This window comes from Centropristis striata, chromosome 22, assembly GCF_030273125.1.
Source record: "Centropristis striata isolate RG_2023a ecotype Rhode Island chromosome 22, C.striata_1.0, whole genome shotgun sequence".
Taxonomy (NCBI): domain Eukaryota; kingdom Metazoa; phylum Chordata; class Actinopteri; order Perciformes; family Serranidae; genus Centropristis; species Centropristis striata.
In genome coordinates, this window is record NC_081538.1 from 3600861 (window position 1) to 3621772 (window position 20912).

General features: G+C 38.4%; 1 protein-coding gene across 3 annotated transcripts in view; it reads left to right on the forward strand.

The window, feature by feature from the left end:
• The window catches only part of atp2b1a (ATPase plasma membrane Ca2+ transporting 1a), a 50153-nt gene that overhangs the window by 13383 nt on the left and 15858 nt on the right, over positions 1–20912 (forward strand). For all 3 annotated transcript variants that reach the window (XM_059325433.1, XM_059325431.1, XM_059325432.1), the window contains exons 3-11: positions 9465–9662; positions 9985–10242; positions 10999–11124; positions 13573–13734; positions 14619–14657; positions 16676–16831; positions 17872–18086; positions 18837–19079; positions 19748–19989. In XM_059325433.1, coding sequence (XP_059181416.1) covers positions 9465–9662; positions 9985–10242; positions 10999–11124; positions 13573–13734; positions 14619–14657; positions 16676–16831; positions 17872–18086; positions 18837–19079; positions 19748–19989 — 1639 coding nt within the window. The remainder of the gene's footprint in view (positions 1–9464; positions 9663–9984; positions 10243–10998; positions 11125–13572; positions 13735–14618; positions 14658–16675; positions 16832–17871; positions 18087–18836; positions 19080–19747; positions 19990–20912) is intronic.

The window sequence follows — 20912 nt, forward strand, 5'->3', positions numbered from 1 at the left end:
CCTGTGGATATGTCCCTCACACCCTCCCTCTCTCCCTTTTCACCTCTGTGTCTCTGTGTGTGCGTGTCTGTGCGTCTCTGTGTGTAGGTTTCAGACAGACCAGCTGTCTGCCTGGGCACAGCACCAGGCTGCAGTCAGGTCAATGTCCCACATGTGGCGGACAAAACGGGAGGCTGTAAGGCTGGGTAGTAATGACTTGAACATGTTAGGGAAGGAGTGAGTTCATCTCTTGAATGTCTCCTCTGTGTTACTCCTTCACCACCGAACTGTTGACAATAAAGCTCGGGCTATGCAAAGAGTTTTTGAAAAAATGATTAGGCTCGTGTAGAATCCCAGTAGGGCAGCAGCGGTTGTCAGTACCTCTCGTTTCCTCTTTTAAACTATTCTTTTTCTCTGTCTCTCGATAGACAGTCCGCCTAATCGCCAGTATGACCTTGACTGAACTCTTATGGGAGGGGATTTTCAGTTTGATCCCAGATTAAAACGGCACCGCATATTCACTGTAGCAGCAACAGTCCTCTGTATGCACTGTCTCAAAGCAGGCAAAAAAAAAAAAAATCACGGGTTTTATCAAACCAGGAGGAGGTAATAAATGCCTTGCTATATGACAGAACAAAGCATCCAAGAATCACTACCTTCTCACTGTTTGATTCTTGATCTGTCTTATACTGACAATATGGTGTACAAGCTCACCATGCAGTCTCTTTTACTGCTTTTATTGTCTGCTACTCAGGCCAGTAGGCTATTGTCAGAACTGAGGAGAAATTGCTGAATAGGAATTTGGCTGTTGAGAAAGAGTGCAAGTTGTCTAAACATGCATGTGGTTATGTCAGGTTGGTGAACATAGAGTCCTGTCATATTTGTAGCATGAGTGACATTGGTTGGTTTAATAACTGAGTGCACTACTCCCCCGCTTGTTCTATCTCGACTCTGCTATGACAAAAGAATGTGGATTGTCAAGGCCCAATAGCTTTTTCAGCATTTATAATAGAACCCAAAGAAGTCTTGACCAGGCATTCTCTGTAGGCTTGTGACTTGGTGAAGTAACAGAATGATGTTGGCATGTTTGAAATATCAAATTGTTTTCAACCTCCGCGATGGCCGTTCACTCATTTGATATTCTGCATATCAGCATTCTTTATTTACCATCTTCAGATCATCAAAACATGTTTTTAAGGCTGAAAGAATTTCAGATCATTTCTAGATTTCTATTGAGAAATGCATCTTTTGATCAAGTGGCTTGCAGCTTTACAAAGCATAGTTAGCCTTTTAAGCATTTTTTTTTTAAGTTTTGTTTTTACTTCTGAAGTTATTTGTAACTGCACTGTGCCGATAAGCTTGAACGGGCAACATTTTGTTTCCCCTCGCAGCAGGCGCCGTTCCACATAGTACACAGCCACTTAGTTTTGACACTTCCAGTTTCAATCAGCTCATTCGTCATTAGCTTGGGAAATTAAGCCATCATTTAAGATTACAGGAGCTTGACAATTGAAAAGGGATTTCTAATTAGTTGGTTGGTCATTTCTCGAACCTCTTAAGCCAATCCTTTGCTAATCCTCCACATTTCCAAGCTCCTTTTTTCATCCAAAGAAGTTTGACTGAACTTCTCTGTTGCAGCTGTGCATGGCTGTACCACTGTGCTTTGACTAGTTTTCAATAGTCTTTTGGGATTAGGCGACATGTAATTTATCATCACTGCTGTTTTCCATGCTACCACATAAGGCTGGGTATCTAAGATCTCCAACTTCTGTTAGATTTCAATTAACTGGGCTTTGATTCAAATTGATTTTGATAATTAACATACCAAAGCTCTGAGTTTGAAATTAGAGTTAATTATGCACACTGTGAAATGCACTTTCTAAATTGTGATAATGAACGCTGCCAAAAGCTTATTCACATTTTACCTTTGTCTATTTGACAAATATAAACTATTAACCCTGTCACAGTGCTGTAGAACATGGGAATTAAAGTTGGATAGATACATTAGATAGGAAAGGGACAAGCTATTTATTTCAACAAGTCCCCTTCTAGTTTTGTTTGTATGCTATACAAACCCTGTTTCCATAGTGTTGAGGATCCCCTCATGTAGTGGAAAGGAAGAGCTCACCAATACCTGAAGCTCTGGCTTTAGGCCTGCTGTTATTTGTATGAGTTCACTTCCTCTGTGCGTGCAGACTGTTTTGTTTTTTCTCTGGTGCTTTCTCTGCTTCAATAAGTAACCGTGATGAAATGAGTACCAGCTAAGTTTCCGTTTTGCCTCTTGTTTATCTGTTGTTTTTTCTAGTTGAGTAGTCAGTTATATAAATGTAAGTAACATTTAAAGGGGGAACACCGCATTGGTTTTACACATCAAATTGTCATGGGGAGCACTACTCATCTCAGGAAAACGGTTGTATAATGTTCTCTGTGGCTTGTAGAAGCTTTTTTCAAGCCGGTGAAAATAAAACTTGTGATGTGTCACCAGGGTTACCTTGGCTTCAGCTCGGAGATGACACATTTTAACTGTAAGTCTGCATGACGTGCTTGGGGCATTGAGTTCTGTCAGTACTTAACAGGCAGTGAAGGTCCATTAAAAAAAAAAAAAGCTCTATTGAATAGCATTATAGGAAGAGTAGGTGGGTAAGTGTATGCTGGACAAATTCCCCTTTTAAAGAAAATGATTGGGTAGGCAGAACTTGCCGAATTGTCAATGGCGAGCAATGCTGCTGTATCGGTTCTGCTTCTTTTTCAAGGTCTTGTTTGATGAGTCAGGACGTCTGAGCCTGCGCTGCCCCAGTTGTGACCATTCTTGTTTTTTTAATTAGTCTCTCGTGAGTCCCCTAGCTGTTTGTAAGAGCAATACTAAGTCACTGGAGTGTTGTTATAACAAAATTCCCATCCGTTTTTACCACATTTTCTCAGCATTGAATGTCACAGCCCAGGGTCATACTATTGTCCTCCAAAGTGTACCCAGATGTTAGTGTTAAGGCTCGGGGATGCTTTTCTCGTGGGCATCCAAACTAGTTGTGTGCATAAAAGCATGAAGGGACCACTGGCACCCTCTAAAGAAAAATTCTTAAAAGAGGTGGAATGGTGCGAGGCAAATATAATGTGCCACTGCCACTATCAACCATTGCTGAAATAAGCACTAATGCTGCTTTGTTCCTGTTGTGCAAGTCCCAGATATGTCTGAAAAGCAAACACTGTCATGTCTGGATTAATAAAATCATCCAGAGGTGCACTCAGCTTGGTGAGTTTCACCACATTATTCAGGACTTAACGTCTTCTTGCATTATTGACTTTGTATGTAATCCTAAATGTGTGAACACAACATGAGGTGTCTGCCATTTTCATCTGTAATACTGGAAAAGAAAATGAAATCAGACCATAGTATCAATATTTTCAGCAAGCCCTACTGACAGCAGCATTTATTTTGTCCAGATTGGATTCTCTGTTTCCTCCATATAATGAGACTTATCAAATGGGCAAGGCCACTTCGCATCAATATTATTGACAGCGTTCCCCTATTTTTCCCTTTCACAGTTATTTCCTGTTGATTGCTATTTTAGTGTAGTCAAATATTTGGGTTCCAGCCTATTGATCCAATCGACTGTGGGCTTGAGAGGCTTGCACAATTGGACTGCAATTCACAAAAGCGGGCAGCCTCTGTGGATTTATCATTCCGGATGCCACGCCCCCTCATTCAATGTGGGAAGGTTCAGACTGTTAAATGATAGTTTACGCTTTGCAATTCAAGAGGGCCGGCACAGCTTGATTGATGTCTGAATTTAAAATGGTGTGTTAGATAGGCTTTAGCCAGTGAGTGGAGCTGAGGTGGTATGCTGATCTACTTGTAATCTTTAGTTTGAAAGCTGTGATTTGTGAGCAGAATTGGTTTCTTGTTTTTCCCGCGATTTGGTTATTACCGGTGGAAATGGGTGTCTTAGGTTTTAGAAACTACCGCTGCGAAGTACACAACACTGAAAACGTGTAGATATTTGGTCATAACTCATAGTCTAGGTTTAGTATTATCTCATTCAGCAGTTTTCCCAGAATTCCTAAGTAGGGTGATATTAGTTGCACAAAAGTATATTACCAAAATGTCTGTGGAAATTGCATGAAAATATCAATTTAACACTATTTTTGGAAGTGAAATGATCATGCTACATTAATGAGGGTGCAACACTATTGTTCCATTTGTTGAGCAAAGCCGTGCTCATTAGCACAGAATCTGCTTATGTGCAGCAACACCCAAAATGCCCTGATCACTCATGAATAGGAAAGTAACTTTGGGAAGTAATTACTAGAAAGATAGCTAATGGAAGGGAGAAAAGGGGCCTTAATTATGATTTTAGTATTTTCTAGACTAAACTAAGTAATGTTTCAAAATGGCAGGAAAAGTCAAAAATGTAACTCATTTAAGTGACCAGACTATATACTTTCAGTATTCGTGTGGACTTTATTTCCTCTTGTTCCACTTGAGAAAGGAAATATTTTTCACCTTTGGTTAAACCCTGATAAGCTGGTCTGTACATTTAATCTTTCAATTCCTTTTTACATGACTCTGATAAGGATAATACCATATTAACATATGTAGATTTGGAGTTAACTCCTTTAGAAATGTTAAACCCTTGGTCTCTTTTACTCTCTATATACTGACAATTCACACATGAACAAAATCTTAAGTAAACTAACAATTTATCTGATTCAACTCACCTGTTTTGCAAGTTCATCTCCTTGAAGAAGGCTCTTTCGTAAACTGAAAGGCAAACTGAGCATTTGTTTTTATGTAAGCTTTAGATAAATGGCATGACACACTCAGAGCTGGAATGCATGTAGGAGAAGGAAAACTCGTCATACTTGCAGTTCTTGTTACCTTGAGTTCCTATCTATTTGTTCTGACCTCAATCCATTTCTAGTGAAGTTTACCACGCATAGAAAACAATGTGGATGATACCCATTTTTGCTGCTTTTTTGTTCATGCAAAGTGGGTTGTTATGTGCATGAATCTTGGCAGGAGTGTTTACTCCAAAAGCATAAATACATATTTTCTCCTTACCTATAGTGCTATTTATCAAACTAGATTGTATTTGTGTGAGTCGCAGAGTGTTGAAGATCTCATAAAAAAGATGTCTGCTTTCTCTCGAATATAATGGAACTTGGATGGCCTGTGGTGCTCAAAAAATGAATTTGAAGAACTCAATAGCAATGTGTCCTTCCAGATATGATGACATGCTTACTCAAGATAATAATGTTGTTAGTAGGAACTATTTTCTTTCTATCGAGCTGTGTTACCACGCAGATGGAAGCAGACATCTACACGTAGAACAGAGGCTCATACTTGTAACAGTATGGGATTCAAATATTAATGGCGTCTGCCTCGGCTGAGCTACAACGTTGGCAAGTCCCATGATGCTTTGTGAGTTGATGAGTTCCTGCTCGTAACAAGGTCTGCTTCGACACTGCATCTCACACCAAAACTATCTAGATCAGGGGTCTCAAACTCAAATTACCCGGGGGCCGCTGGAGGCAGTATCAAAATGACCAAAAAAAGACACAAAATTACAAAAGAAAAGACACAAAATGACCAAAAAAGACACAAAATACAAAAAAAGACACAAAATGACCAAAAAAGACACAAAATTAAAAAAAAATACAAAATGATTTAAAACGACACAAAATGATTTAAAAAAGACACAAAATTATTTAAAAAAGACACAGAATTACCAAATAAGACACAAAATCATTAAAAAAAGACACAAAATTACCCCAAAAAAAAGACACAAAATTACCCAAAAAAAAGACACAAAATTACCAAAAAAGTAATAAAAGGGACCTTCCACACACAACATAGTAAAGTGCCATCCATATAAAATTCACATTAAACTTGCATATCAACGTGGGGGCCAAAAAATATCATCACAAGGGCCGCAATTGGCCCGCGGGCCGCAAGTTTGAGACCCATGATCTAGATTGACAAATTGCAGTACAGTTAGGGGGAAATATGTAGTTTTGGTTTGGGGTAAACTGTCCCTTTTAAATTATTCTCTTGGAAGTAAGATTGCTTTGGACTAGTTTGTCCAGAGAAGGCTGTCACATTGTACTGGACAGTTTATGCAGACACATGTCTGCATAAACACAGTTATGTGAAGGCAGTAAAAGAGAAATAGTGACCCTATTTGATTGAATTGTGACAGGCTGAGAGTGAAGGCTTACCTTGACCCCTCGCTGCTGGCTGAAATGACAGTACTTGGACAGTACGAGGGGTCAGCTGGGGACAAGCGTCCAAATTAAATGGTTAATGATTAGCCGCTTGACTTGAGACACACTCTGGGTGCTAAAATGATGCGAGGGGCCAAGGCCAACCTATTTTCTGTTTGTGTATCCAAAGGAGGAATGACGTGTTGATCGTCCTCTGTCACTTGTGTTTATTGCTCTAAAGCAAAAGCAAAATGTGGTGTAAAATTGAATGGGGTATTAGCTGTCAGCATGTTTTCATTAGAGGCGCAGAGAATCAAAGCAGACGGTGAGAGACAGCCAGGGAGCAGCAACAGGCAGTTATGCAGGATAAACCCCATAGCCGTTTAATGTGCTGTGCTGATGAGTCATTGCCATTCCTCTTATCCCCCTTTTAGAAAAGTATGCCTTAGTGTTTGCTTATAATGTTAATTAATGTAACTACTAGACCTAATAAAGAATTATTAACTTCTTTAAAGAAGTAGACCACAACTTGTTTAACATGAGCAATCGGTAGAAATGAAGATGAAACAGAGAGCCTAAGTTTCAATTTAACTTTATACAAACAAATGTGCCAGTCTGTTAAATTCTAAGCTTCATTCATAAAGGTAAAATTTGAATTTTAAATCAACAATTGAATGATGTGATGGTGTTTGGTGATTAGACAATTGTATTTATCATAAATTGTTTCATTTTATCAGTTTTTTTTGTTGTCTTTCGGGTTATTTTGCTAATTTAATGGCGACAATAGACATTCAAAGCATCATGAAACTTGATGGAAGCATCAAGTTTCATGAATGGGTTATAGCATGGAAATCAGAGAAATACCTAAAGATCATTGTCAAGAATAATAAACAGGAAGACAGAATAATCAGGACAGTGAGACAGTATTTAGATAGTTTAGTCCTTTCTCACTTTGCCTAGTGAAATCTATTCCCTTTGCCGTTTTATCAGGGAAAAGGGGACTCCACATGCTATACATATTGAACTATTTACATTTTTACCACCTCTTATGTCCTGTTTGCTCCGTGTAAACAGCCTGCACTTCAGTCGTTGTTTCATTCAGTTTTACTCACATGATTGTTAGTCTCTGAAGAGTCATTCATGGCTTCCCTGTTGTGCTGAAGAGTGCAGAATTTAATGTTCTATTGCAAAAATGTGATTATTGCAAACACTTTATTTTTGGTGAGATATAAAATGACGCGTAGTATAGAGTGATTTTAATGAAATAACAGTATATTAAGCTTAAATTTGCCTATTTTTCCTGATCCATTTACGGACTGTCGGAAATTTGAATTTCTGGCAATAATTTAGATTTTTTTTTCTTTTTTTTGTTTTTTAAGAAAACATGCCTTTCAAACCCACCAGCTGGTGGTCTTCAGATTATTTTCTCATTTAATTGTTTTTGTGTTTAACAAATTAGAAAATAATGAAAAATGCCTTTTAGTATTTCCAGTTGCCCAAGGAAACGTATTCATGTTGATTGTTTTTTTCAACCAACACTTAAGAAGATATTTAGTTTACAATCATATGTGATAAAGAAAACCCAGCCAATCTCTACATTTGAGACGCTGGAACCAGATAAATTCTTGCTTGAAAAATGACAAATGACTCTGTTTATCTCCTCTCCTCCAGTCTCCACCATCACTAATCTATCATCAGTATATTTTGACAGCATTTCTGATGGAGAATAGTGTCATTCTTAGGAGAACAATGAGCTCCCTGGGCTGTTGTCACTGCATAGAACCATGATATAAATGTAGCATGGTGATTTGCATTGTACCTCTACTCTGTGTGTTTGTCTGTGCCTGTCCTTTAGTCTATCTGTCCATACGTTGACCCTGCTGATCCCTTTCCCTATTAAAACACTGACATTTCGCGTGCAGCTTCCCTTCAGCCGCCAGTAGCTCCTCTCTTTATTAGTCTCAGTCCCTTGCACTCTCACCCACAACCCCCACCCAGCCCCGTTTGCCTGTCAGTAGCAGTTTCACACAGTCACTCTTCCCTGGCCCCCAATTCTGCTCCACCTTCTCTCTGCCCCACACACACACACACAGCCTCATCCAGTCTACACAGCCACCCACACACACACAGTCCATCGGCATGAATAGAACCAAAAAACTGTCATGCATCATCAAATGTGCGAGGGCCCTTTTGAATATATGACTGTGCCTTGAATGTGGAGGCATTTGAATGGGTGGCTGCAGAATGCTCTCTGTGCACATGGATGAATGGGTCTCAGGCCAACCAGACGTGTGATGTGTCAGGGAGATGACTCTATCGCAGGACAGTAGTGTACATAAGCACCTGTGAGTCTAAAGCCGATTCAACCTCTCTACTCGGCCGCTCATTGTATTTTAAAAAGCCAGTTTACGGGATTAGATTTGACCTCTGTTCTCACATTCTTTCGCAGCCTGAAAGAGGTGAAATGGCCACAGAATGTGTGCTATTGTTGTGCGCCATTGTCACCTCCACAGTTCTGTCAGAAAGCCTGATTCCTTTTTAGAGATAATGTTTTTGGAGGCCCAGTGAAATAGCTTTGTTATTTTGAGACAAGCTCTGCTCCTATAAACTAAATGTCTACAGTAATTAGTCATGGGGAAAAATATTAGACCATTGTTTTCTTCAATTTCTTGTTCATTTAATGCCTGGTACAACTAAAGGTACATTTGTTTGGACAAATATAATGATAACAACAAACATAGCTCATTAGAGTTTAATTTAAGAGCTGATAACTAGCCATTTTCCATGGGTTTTTTTATAATAACCAAAATATTATCAAGAAAACCATGGAAAATGGCTAGATATCAGCTCTTAAATTAAACTCTTATGAGCTATTTTTGTTATCATTATATTTGTCCAAAAAAATGTAAGGCAAGCAAGGAGAAAACAAGGCCTGTTTAATATTTTTTTTCCATGACTGTAGAAGCAATATGAGATTTTTTCAAATTCAAGTGTTTTTTTTAGAGGGGAATAAAATCACAGATCATGGATATGGCCAATGTGGTGAACTTTTGAACTGAATTTAAATTGGATTATGCATTTTACCCCCAAATGACTACACAAAGGTGCTGAGGGATATGTCTGTGATAGGCAGTAATGCATCCATCTGTGCTTTAATTACATTAATTAAGCCTTTCTCTTTGATGTGAATATTTAATGTTTATCGTCCAAAAAATTAATGTTCAAGAGAGATTTGAAATGAAAATCTTACAAATGTTTTTTTCCTTTATGTTTTTCCTCCACAGGTCTAAGTGGACAGCCTACAGACATCGAGAAGCGGAAAACAGTGTTTGGTCAAAATTTAATACCGCCCAAAAAGCCCAAAACTTTCTTACAGTTAGTGTGGGAGGCACTACAGGATGTCACACTGATTATCCTAGAAGTGGCAGCGATAGTTTCACTAGGCCTTTCTTTTTATAAACCTCCAGATGCCGATAGAGAAAGTAAGCAACAACACTTCATTCCAATTTCCTTTTCTTTTTAGTATTGTCTTTGGTTTTATTTGAATAGTTTAGACCTGTTCGACATGTTTTATGCAAAAAACAAATGTCATTCACTTGTCCCTGCCTCATTTATCTGTTAATTTATTTTGTGGTAAAAATCTGATTAAATTCACCCTTTTCTTAGTGTTTTACACTGCATTTATTTGTCTCAGTTTGTGCATTTCATTGTGCCTGAGTGATAGGATGAAGTGTTAAGCTGTGATGATTTATGTGAGAGTTGTTAGTGAACTTGTATTAAGATTTGGCCCCCGTCCCTCTGCAGACTGTGGAAGGGCAGCTGGCGGCGTGGAGGATGAAACCGAGTCTGAAGCGGGCTGGATCGAGGGCGCCGCCATTCTTCTGTCAGTTATGTGTGTGGTGCTGGTGACGGCATTCAACGACTGGAGTAAAGAGAAGCAGTTTAGGGGCCTCCAGAGCCGCATCGAGCAGGAGCAGAAATTTACTGTTGTCCGCGGAGGACAAGTTATCCAAATTCCTGTGGCTGAGATCGTGGTCGGCGACATTGCACAAGTAAAATATGGTAAGAGGAGATTGTCAGCTATCTTATTGAAATCTTTTAACCTCCTGTGACCCTGCGTCCTCATATGTGGACATTTCATTTTAGGGTTTCTGGACCTTATATTTCATTCTGCTTAACTATAACTATGCACTCTAGAATAAGAACAATACATCAATCAGTGTAAAAATCAGATGGCAGCATCTTGGTAAAGTCAATTAACAGCTTTTACCCAGACAAAAGTGGACTAGGTACAAAAGCTAAAACTTGTGTATTTGTGCTTAATAATGTTTGTAGTTTGATGTTCTGTGCAAGTTTGACTATTTTTAGCATTAGTGACAAGTTCCAACTCTGCTAATCAGGACGTATTCATTTGAAAACAAAAAGACTTTTACTATCATTCTTCAAATGAGAGGGTGTAAATGTAAGGAAATAAAAAGTTTTATTCACTGGTGAATTAATTGCATTATACAGTAAAATGAACCCAATTTTTTTTTTTCAAAAACTAATTCCTGTTCAAAGACGATGCTTAGTTTTTGTATTTATCAGGTTCTACAAATCCAAAATATCTAGGAGAAACTAACAATACGTACCAAACAAAAGCTTGGCTCTCAGGAGGTTAAATGAATGAAAAATGTTTTGATGGATAGAATATAGAGAATGCTTAGGATATATAGCATGTAATCCAAGATTTATTGAAAAAATGGTTGCACAGTTGTAATTTGCTGTACACCATTGTTCCTCCAAATTAAAGGCGTGTTTTTCCTCCGTGTGTTTCAGGTGACCTTTTGCCTGCTGACGGCGTCCTCATCCAAGGCAACGATCTGAAGATCGATGAGAGCTCACTCACAGGGGAGTCGGACCACGTCAAGAAAACACATGAAAAAGATCCAATGCTGTTATCAGGTAATATGAAGCCTCAATTTTCTTTTTCCAAAGTTCTCTCTTTGCTGGTTATTACCCGAAGACAATGAAAAATTGTGATTTTTGACTGTTATTCTGCCTGACAGCTGAACACGCTATTAAAAAATGATTGATCATTCTTTTTGACATCTGCAAAACTGAATGAGCGGAGTTAATTTAAATAATACAACACACATCATCTTCAAAGTATGACATTATGTGACTCCAGTCTTTATTAAAATTAAATGAAAGATAACCCTTGTTAAATTTCATCACATCAAAATGCAGTTCTTTTTTTTAAAATTTGGTCATATGCACAAGAAGGTTAATGGGGAAACTGACCCTAATCTTACTTTAAAATGGCTTCTAAAAATTAAAACAATAATGTTCATGAAGTGCCTTGATTTTAAATTCACATTTGATCTGCTGTCTAAAGGCTTCTTACACCAGGGAGGCCATTTGACAGCACATTTATATATACATTAAATAGGCACGGGATGATATAAAAATGTAATCCTGTTATTATCCTGGCCAAAATCATGATTCTCAAAATTATCCCGATAACCATCTAAATATGCTTAAAATGGCGCTGGAATCACTTTACCTTGCATATTGTCAAGTTTATTTATATAGCACATTTACGACAAGTGCTTCGATAAATGAAAAACAAAACAAACAAAATAAAATAGGCAAATATCATACATGACAAAAGAAACAAAAATACAAATCTAAAAGCATAGAGTAGAAGATAACATTAAGTAGGTTATTACAGATATAAAACATTAAAATAAACAAACATGTCTGATGCAAATGTATTACAATTAAAAGGGTATACAATTTATATAAAGAGGAAATTAAGAATCTAATTAAAAGCTAATGAAAACAGATATGTTTTTAGTCTGCTTTTAAAAGAAGAAGAAAGAAAGTTAAGAAAGAAATAAATATTTGTATTGCGTCACAGACAGGACACATCTTTTTTTAGTAAACTTATTTATTTAAAAACAAATCATGAATCCTTAGGTCTTCCTTATTTAAAATGTAATGAAAAGGATATTCCCCATTATTCCGGTAATTTATAATTAGCACAGCCAACATATTGTGAGTGTTTGAGTTAAAATTGTACGTCACCCCATCCCTTGTCTTGATTACAACAATTCTCTGCTCAAAGATTTTACTTTAATCAGCTAAGAACAGGGAAAAACACTAATTCATTTTTTTAGTTAGGTTCTGATTATTCACAAATGAGCCTTTGCAGCTGCAGATTGAAATGAATTAACCCCCCAGAATTCCTTAGTATTCAGCCTAGTGCATAACTCTTGTTGTGATGATAATTTGCTTATGCTTTTAGAGAAAGGTCTCTATGCGCATTTTCTATGTTGTGATGTTAATTTGCACTGCTTTGGCGACAAACTGGATTAGAATAGAGAGTGAATTGGTGTCCCTACCCTGCTGCTCAGTGTAATCAATTAGCCACCATCCAAAACTCCCCAGATGTAAAACTGTAATAGGTTCAGTTTTTACTGTGCAGAGAGTCCATGTGCACAAAACCTCCTCAAAATGTGTTTGTTCTGTCAGATGGCTTTGTTTTCAGTTTCACAGAAGAAGTGTGCGGGGATTTTAGAGAAACACTTTTTTGTTTAGTTCATCTGGCTCTGTACTGGCGCACCTCCAAGAGAGAGCAGTGTTCTCTGTGTGTGTGCATGTGTGTGTACACACGGCTCCACCACCACCACTGCTTTTTGATTTCCCTTAGCACAGGCTGTATCCCTTCTGCCATCACTCTCCCAAATGAAAGGAAAGCATCCTCTAATTAACAGAACTTTCAAACGCTTTGTTCTTTTCAGTCTCTCGCTCTGTTTTTCAGTCATCTTTTATTCTGACTTAAGCTTGTTTTCTCTTCTGTTATTTGCTTTTTTTTCTGCATAAATCGATAAGATTTTTCTGGGTTCTGAGAGGGATGGAGAGACTCAGATCTCTGGAGAAACCCTGTTGTAGCCTCTCAGAGTCCCATTAATTCACCCAGTCTGACAATTGGCTTTTGATTAAAGGCTGTTGATTAAAGGTTTGGAGGATATTTGCATCAGTGACCGTTTCTTTCTGTTTTTACTTGCAAGCGCATCATTCCTTTTGTATTTATTTCCTCCATTTGAAAACCTGCATTTATTTTCTCCTTCTCGTGTGTGGCTGAACACACCACTTGAAAGCCTGCCTAAACCACCTTCTCAGTAAGCAAAGGAATCTTGCTCAACATTTAGTCTGAGCAAAAAAAAAAAAAGTCAAAACAACAAATAAGTTAGAGATGTATATATATGGTCAGGGCTAAAGCTACTGCCAAGTATCAAGAGAAAAATGTTATCTGGAAACATGGCACGAATCACGTAGTCAGAAACTGTACATACTGTTTCCTTCCCTACCCTTATTGACTGACATTTTATTTTCCTCTTTTCAAAGGCACCCATGTAATGGAAGGCTCAGGGAAAATGCTGGTCACTGCTGTGGGTGTCAACTCTCAAACTGGAATTATCTTCACTTTACTCGGGAGCAACGAGGATGATGACGAGGACGAAGAGGAAAAGAAAAAGGAAAAGGAGGAGAAGAAGAAGCAGAGAAAAAGTTAGTATCCCCACTACCTATTTCCTTTGTTGTTTGCATGGACATTTCCCTTTTTCTACCACCTGTTTTGCATCTTGCACAAAGGTTCCATCATCTTCCATTGAGACCTTTTTTATAAATATTAAAAGCAGAAAGAGTTGAGTCTGTGCAGGCAGGTGCAGTTAATTTGAGTTGTATGCAGGCTAAAACTGGCGATCTATATGTATCTTGTATATATTGTTCCTAATTTTATATTTCTTAATTTTTTAAGTGTTAATACTTTTACATTTCTTGTTAATATTGCTTTTTTCTATTTATAGTTATTTTACTGATGCTTCTTTCTATTTTTGCTCTATACTTTTTGCTGCTGTAACACTGGAAATTTCCCCGTTGTGGGACTAATAAAGGAATATCTTATGCTATCTGGCAATTCTGGCAAAAGGCCACCACCAGCAATGTGGGGCAAAAAACTTAACCTGCCTGTCACAACCCGCTTGATGTTGGAACAGCCCATCTCATTAGGGGCTACAAGGTCCTATAATTGTTAATATGCTACCTATTCTGTTAATGGCTGTCCACACACATTGCATTCTGTCCAGAACAATAACTATAATGATTGCTATAACTATATAGTTTTGACTGAAGTAGATGACAAACAATATAGTGTCAGAGTGATGGAAACACGGCCAGCTAATCAAAAGCCATCTGAATTTAAAGCGCCTCACGTTTAAATACTATAAAGTATTCTTATTGAAATGAACATCATCTCTCTCCCTCCTCACCTCTGTGGTGCTAAATATGCACAGCACTTTCTCTCTGTGGTACAACAGCTCTTTCTGTTTAATTGTTTTATTATTCTTGTTTTACACTTACGACTGCTGACCCCACTGTGTATTTTCCCACAGACAAGAAGCAGGACGGATCTGTGGAAAATCGTAAGAAAGGTGGGTTGCTTGCTTGCCCACACACACACACACACACACACACACACACACACACACAACCATATATAACTGCCTTACAGCTAAGCACCTACCTGTATGGTTTAGCCTTTAGCTTGATCAATGTCTCTCTACGTGCTTAACAGCACTACATGTAGGTTAAAGCCTCAATTTGTTAATAATTGGCACCAGTGTTTTTATTGAGGAGCTGCATATTTTGCCCCCTCAGTTCATCCTTGGTACGGGCTGTTCTTGCCCTCCCATTGTACTGTCTGGCCCTCCCTTCTGTCTCTATCTCCTCTTTTCTCGTCCTTCCCTGGCACATTGCGCTTTGAGCAGCAGGTGCTACTGAATCCAGTTATAGCGATTAGTGATGAGGAGATTAAAGCCATGCAACAATTCTGGGGCCAGAACATCTGCTTTCCCACCCATCTCTCTCTCCGACTCTCCCTCAGGGCCCCACAATTTGATTTCCATTGATGTCCCAATCTGAACTATTCACAGTCAAACTGTAAGACTTGCGCAATTTCAGACTGACAACAATGATAATGAGGCTGTTTAGCTGGTTACTCAGCCAGCTAGCCAGGCTTGTCATCCTGCTGGGACACTATGATCAGTTGTGCTTGGGTCTGTGACCACAACCCTGGCGCTAGTCCCTGGTGCACAGATTCCCTCTGCCTGCCAGGAATCAACAGTAATCCTTTAGACTGAGATTACACAGGCCATGTAAGAGCAGAACAAGCCACAGTCCACAGCAGCTGCAGTAGCCCAGCGTCAATGTCCCTCGTCTTCATGCTACACACATTCATGCTACTGTGCACGCTGTAGTAAACAGCTTTTAGCATTTTAATTGGACGTGATCTTTCTATGCTTGTAATAAGCAGGAGTGCAGAAAATACACACTAAAATAGAAATTATATCAGCAAAAATGAGAGAGATGGGAAAGTGTCGGCTGTCCTGCAGCAGCAGCAGCAGCAGCAGCAGCGGTAGCGGTAGCGCCAGTGCCCAGCAGAGCTAATGATTTTATCGTGGTGAGTGACACGACGGAGACCAGCCCCTGCTGGCCCGCCGGCTGCCTCTCTTCCCTCCTTTGCCATTAGAGGCTTTGCGTTTCCAAGGTTACCTGGTTAGACGTGGGTTTGGGATTCCTGTCAGTTCTGCACGCAAAGGGAGGGGAGGGGGTCCAGAGGGATGCTGAGGAAGAGATGAAAGAGATTTATGAGAATTTAACTGGCAACGGCTGCCACGGCTGCTGTCGAAGGAGGAAGTGATTCCTCGGACACATCCCAGTGCTACTAGCTAGTTAACCTGTTCTTTAAATCTCTGGGTGGGAGTATGGTAATTACTCTTCCAAATCTTCCAGCTAATTACTGTGCAGGCAGATCACTGCAAACATAATTACAGTGACATTTCCCAAGTTCCATGGATAAAAGGGAAGCAAAAAAAAGGCATGTTAAAATTTTGAGTGATGTGACATCTCTTGCTCTCTGAAGTCATTTTTCATTTAATTTGTTATCTTACAGTATAGTGCTCTATTGGGTTATACTTGCACCATTTCCTTAATACAGTATTTTGTCATGCTGATCTGAAGCAACTTGCTGTGGCTTGTTACTTGCTAAATCAGATGATAAACATTGTCTAGACCTGATCTACTAGTTCCTCAGAACACAAACATAATTGGGTGGTGTGGTTATATTTAATACAAATATTAAAGGTAATAAAGCTTCTGACTTAAATACAAGTCTGTTTGTTTGACCACATACAGTTAATTCATTCACTGGTGCTAGAGCAGCGTTTTTACTTCAGGTCTTGCAAATGTAGGCAAATCTAAAAAGACTTCATGCGGTGCCTGATTGAAGACTGCAGCTCTGCTGTGTTCTTTGAGTTTTGCTGATTTGTTACAACTGCTAGACTGGTTTGCTGCTCTTTCCATAAATCCTGGAATGTGTTTGAATATGAAGATAGTGAGCACACTGTCAGGCAGTTTCACTTTACAACTGTTTTCTTGTTCTTTGCCGCAGCTAAAGCACAGGATGGTGCTGCAATGGAAATGCAGCCGCTGAACAGTGACGAGGGAGGTGATGCAGAGGAGAAGAAGAAGGCCAACCTGCCAAAGAAAGAGAAGTCTGTTCTCCAGGGCAAACTGACCAAACTAGCTGTACAGATTGGCAAAGCAGGTGAGTTCTCTTTTTTTTCTGGCACAGCTGAATGCAGTGTCCTTCTACTCCTGTGTCCCATTCATTCTCAGTCATTTTATTGTCTATAGCTTTAAAGTTTTGAAATGTTTTTTATTCTTGGCTTTTTTAAAGGGTTGACCTGCCAATTCTAATTTTCTTTCTTTCTAAGAACGACCATTTTTAAAAAATCTTTTATTTAATGTAACACTCGTTTGTATGTACATAATATAACATTGACATATTAAATAACTACATTTTCTCCAAAGCTTTATCAGGTCAAAGGATCTACTCTTGCTGTCACTCAAACAAATCTCAAAATAAGAACATACTCAAGTTACTGGAGAGAGCTGTTTTTGTTGTGCAACTAAAACCAAACTGAAAATGAACTGCAGTATATCCCATTTTATCTAGCATGTTTTGTACAGCTGCAACAGATCTGTATATGCCTAGAATAATTAAAAGTAATAATAAGTAAGGAATCAGAGAAAATATTCAATACCAACTATTATCAATCTAAAAAAAATGTTATTTAAACAAAACTATTTATGAATCCATATCTATTTCCGAGAGTCAAGAGTAAAGGTGTGTGTATTCTATTTAAATTACCTCCCACTCCTGCGTGGAGCCTCGTCCTCCTGCCTGCCCCACTCCTACTCACAGAGTGAGAGGCCCCAAGCTGTCGGCAGAGGAGCTGGTCACTGTGATTACTCTGAGTAGCATGCATGGGAATGAATTACAGTATAATATATTCAAGCTTTTTTTTTTGCCTTTTTCCCTGTTGGTCTGAATAATTTGTCACTCGTCAAATAAAGTCACTAAAAGGGTCTGAAAAGTTGCTGAATCTAGTGAGAGCACACTGATTCATGAGCAAGTGTGTGCAAATTTGACCGGCACAGAATTATTGACAATACCTGTGACTGATGGGCCGGTCATGGCCAATCAAGCTGAAAACTCACCGATCGATCAATCAGTGGATTTCCACTTAAAACTAACATGTTGGTAAATGACACCCATTTGATTTTCTCTCTCCTCCCCCTCAGGACTGGTTATGTCAGCCATCACTGTCATCATCCTGGTGGTGCTGTTTGTAGTAGACACCTTCTGGATCCAGAATCTGCCCTGGGTCAAGGACTGCACGCCCATTTACATCCAGTTCTTTGTCAAATTCTTCATCATTGGCGTCACTGTGCTGGTGGTGGCTGTTCCCGAAGGCCTGCCACTTGCTGTAACAATCTCCCTGGCATACTCTGTCAAGGTAAAGTCTTCAAGCCAAGTGAGCTGTGGCCAGTGCTGACCAGCTTACACTTTAGCCTATTAAAACTAGCAGGCCAGGCTGTTAAGACAAGGAGACTTGGCTTACTGATACCCTAAAGCCAAGCTATGATCCTCTCTGCTCAAGTTGTTGGCCAACAGAAAGCTTTATTCAATCAAGGAACTATTATTTTCAGTCTTATAGCCTTTACACACTGTTCTTTGTTGAAAGGTTAAACTTAAAAATGTATATATATATTTTTTTCATATATATCTTTATTGGGTTGTCAGGACATAATACATACTCAATCAGAAAAGGTACAATTCACCCATTTTTCCCCCTTTTAGAACAACCCCCCGCCCCCCGAACCAGAGAGTTACATTCACATAAAATAAGCAAAAAACAATAAATAGTAATGATAATGAGAAAATACAACTCTCTCCCCCTCAAAGAAAAACAGGAGGGGTGAACAGTAGCCAAATAAACAATAATAAAAATATATATATATACATACATACATATACATACACATAAAACCAAACAAATAATAATAATACTAAATAAATAAATAAAATAAAAAGGGACATTTAGAGGAGATATACAGAATGCTTGGAAAAAACAAAGAAAAAATAGCTATAACAATTTGTATATGTTGTGCCTAGAGTTTTTAAAAATAAATTTATGTTTGTTTTTTTCCATTGTCATACTTAGTTTAGTTGTTTATTCATTTGATGTATAATTACTCTTCTACAGAAAATGATGAAAGACAACAACCTGGTACGTCACTTGGATGCCTGTGAGACTATGGGCAATGCTACCGCCATCTGCTCCGACAAGACCGGTACACTCACCATGAACCGCATGACTGTGGTGCAGGCCTACATCGCTGAAAAGCACTACAAGAAGATCCCCGAACCAGAGAACATCCCCGCCTCTATTTTAGACATGCTGATTCTGGGCATCGCTGTCAACTGCGCCTACACTACTAAGATCATGGTAGGCCGGAGAAAAGCAACATTTCTCTCAAATACACTACGGGGCACCATTATTAATGGCTTGTCTATGGAAGTAAATCTGTGTCATCGGAGTTTGAAATAAAAAAGACGTTGAATTTCTAGCACTGAATATTTATGTATTGAAATTATGTATCTGAATGTTTTTCAACGTAAAAAATTAAACTGCAAAAAATTAAACCGCAAAAAATTCAACCTCAAAAAATTCAACCTCAAAAAATTCAACCGCAAAAAATTCAACCACCAAATTAATGTTGCAGTTGAATTTTTTGCGGTTGAATTTTTCATCAACATCCGGGAACCCAAGGAGGAGCAATTGATTCCAGATTCAAGATCGGGATCGTGCGTCAAGCAACGATCCTGATTTTTGCAACGATGTTGCAGTTGAATTTTTTGAGGTTGAATTTTTTGCGGTTACATTTTTTGCGGTTACATTTTTTGAGGTTGAATTTTTTGCGGTTAAATTTTTTTAGGTTTAATTTTTAACGTTGAAAAACATTCAGATACATAATTTCAATGCATAAATATTCAGTGCTAGAAATTCAACGTCTTTTTTATTTCAAACTCCGATGACACAGATTTACTTCCATACTTGTCTTGTATTTGGTTTTTGGGAATGAACCTAGCTTGTTTTTCCACCTTTTCCTCCAGCCTCCAGAGAAAGAAGGGGGCCTGCCACGGCAAGTGGGTAACAAGACCGAATGTGCCTTGCTTGGCTTTTCAAATGACCTGAAGCGGGACTACCAGAACATACGCAACGAGATCCCTGAAGAGAAACTGTACAAAGTCTACACCTTCAACTCAGTCCGCAAGTCTATGAGCACTGTGTTGAAGATGGCTGATGGCAGCTACCGTATGTTCAGCAAAGGGGCCTCAGAAATTCTCCTAAAAAAGTAAGAAAACAGTTTTCATATTTGATTTATATATTGTATTTTATGGTTTCTATCTGTTTCTCTTGTACTTTTGTTATTAAACTTTTTATTTGAAGAAAAACAAAACAGCACATACATGTTGCTCTACATCTTGTAAACATGTCAAGTCTTTTCATCAAAACATAAAAAGAAAGAAATGGTTTTAAAAAATAAAAGTAAACAACATAATATAAATAAAATCAAAATCACATCCTTGCAAAAGCATTTAAACTCTATCACAATACTCTTACAAAGACATACTTATACCTTAATAGATAGGCAACTTGAAAATCAGAAAAAAATAAAATAAAGATAATAATGACAATTCGAAAATCATAACAGCCTTAATAATAGTGAGTTTATCTGCCCCATGTAAACCTTCCTTCATCTATGTTTTCTTCTGCAAACAGAACCTTATCATTGGGTGATAACATTGATGACGAGAGCAACATCAACTCAAATGATAATACTAGTAAATTAAATAAAGATAGTTTGCTACATACTTCTCTTGTCATTTTAATACAGAAGAGACATGCACTGATGTGTATGAAGTCGATGAAAGGTTATTCTGTAGATTTTTTAAATTTTATTTGTTCCAGCTGGCCAGACTTTGCAGTAAATGATATGTGTAATGGCTTAAGCAGCTAAGAAGTTCAAGTGCATCCCACCCAAGCCCCTTACTTTGCGACTTAAAAACAGGCGCTGAGAAAATGAGCCGGTAACAACTCTGTAAGCCTCTTAACCAAGCAGGCTTCTTTTTAACCCACAGAGGGCTTAGTGTGACTTCTTACTACAGCAGCTCACTATTCAAATGCTTTGTCTTCTCCTCTGCCCTTAACCCTTCTCATATCTCATCTCAATTATTTTCACCACTTACCATTCTGCACCCATCTCCTCCTTCATCC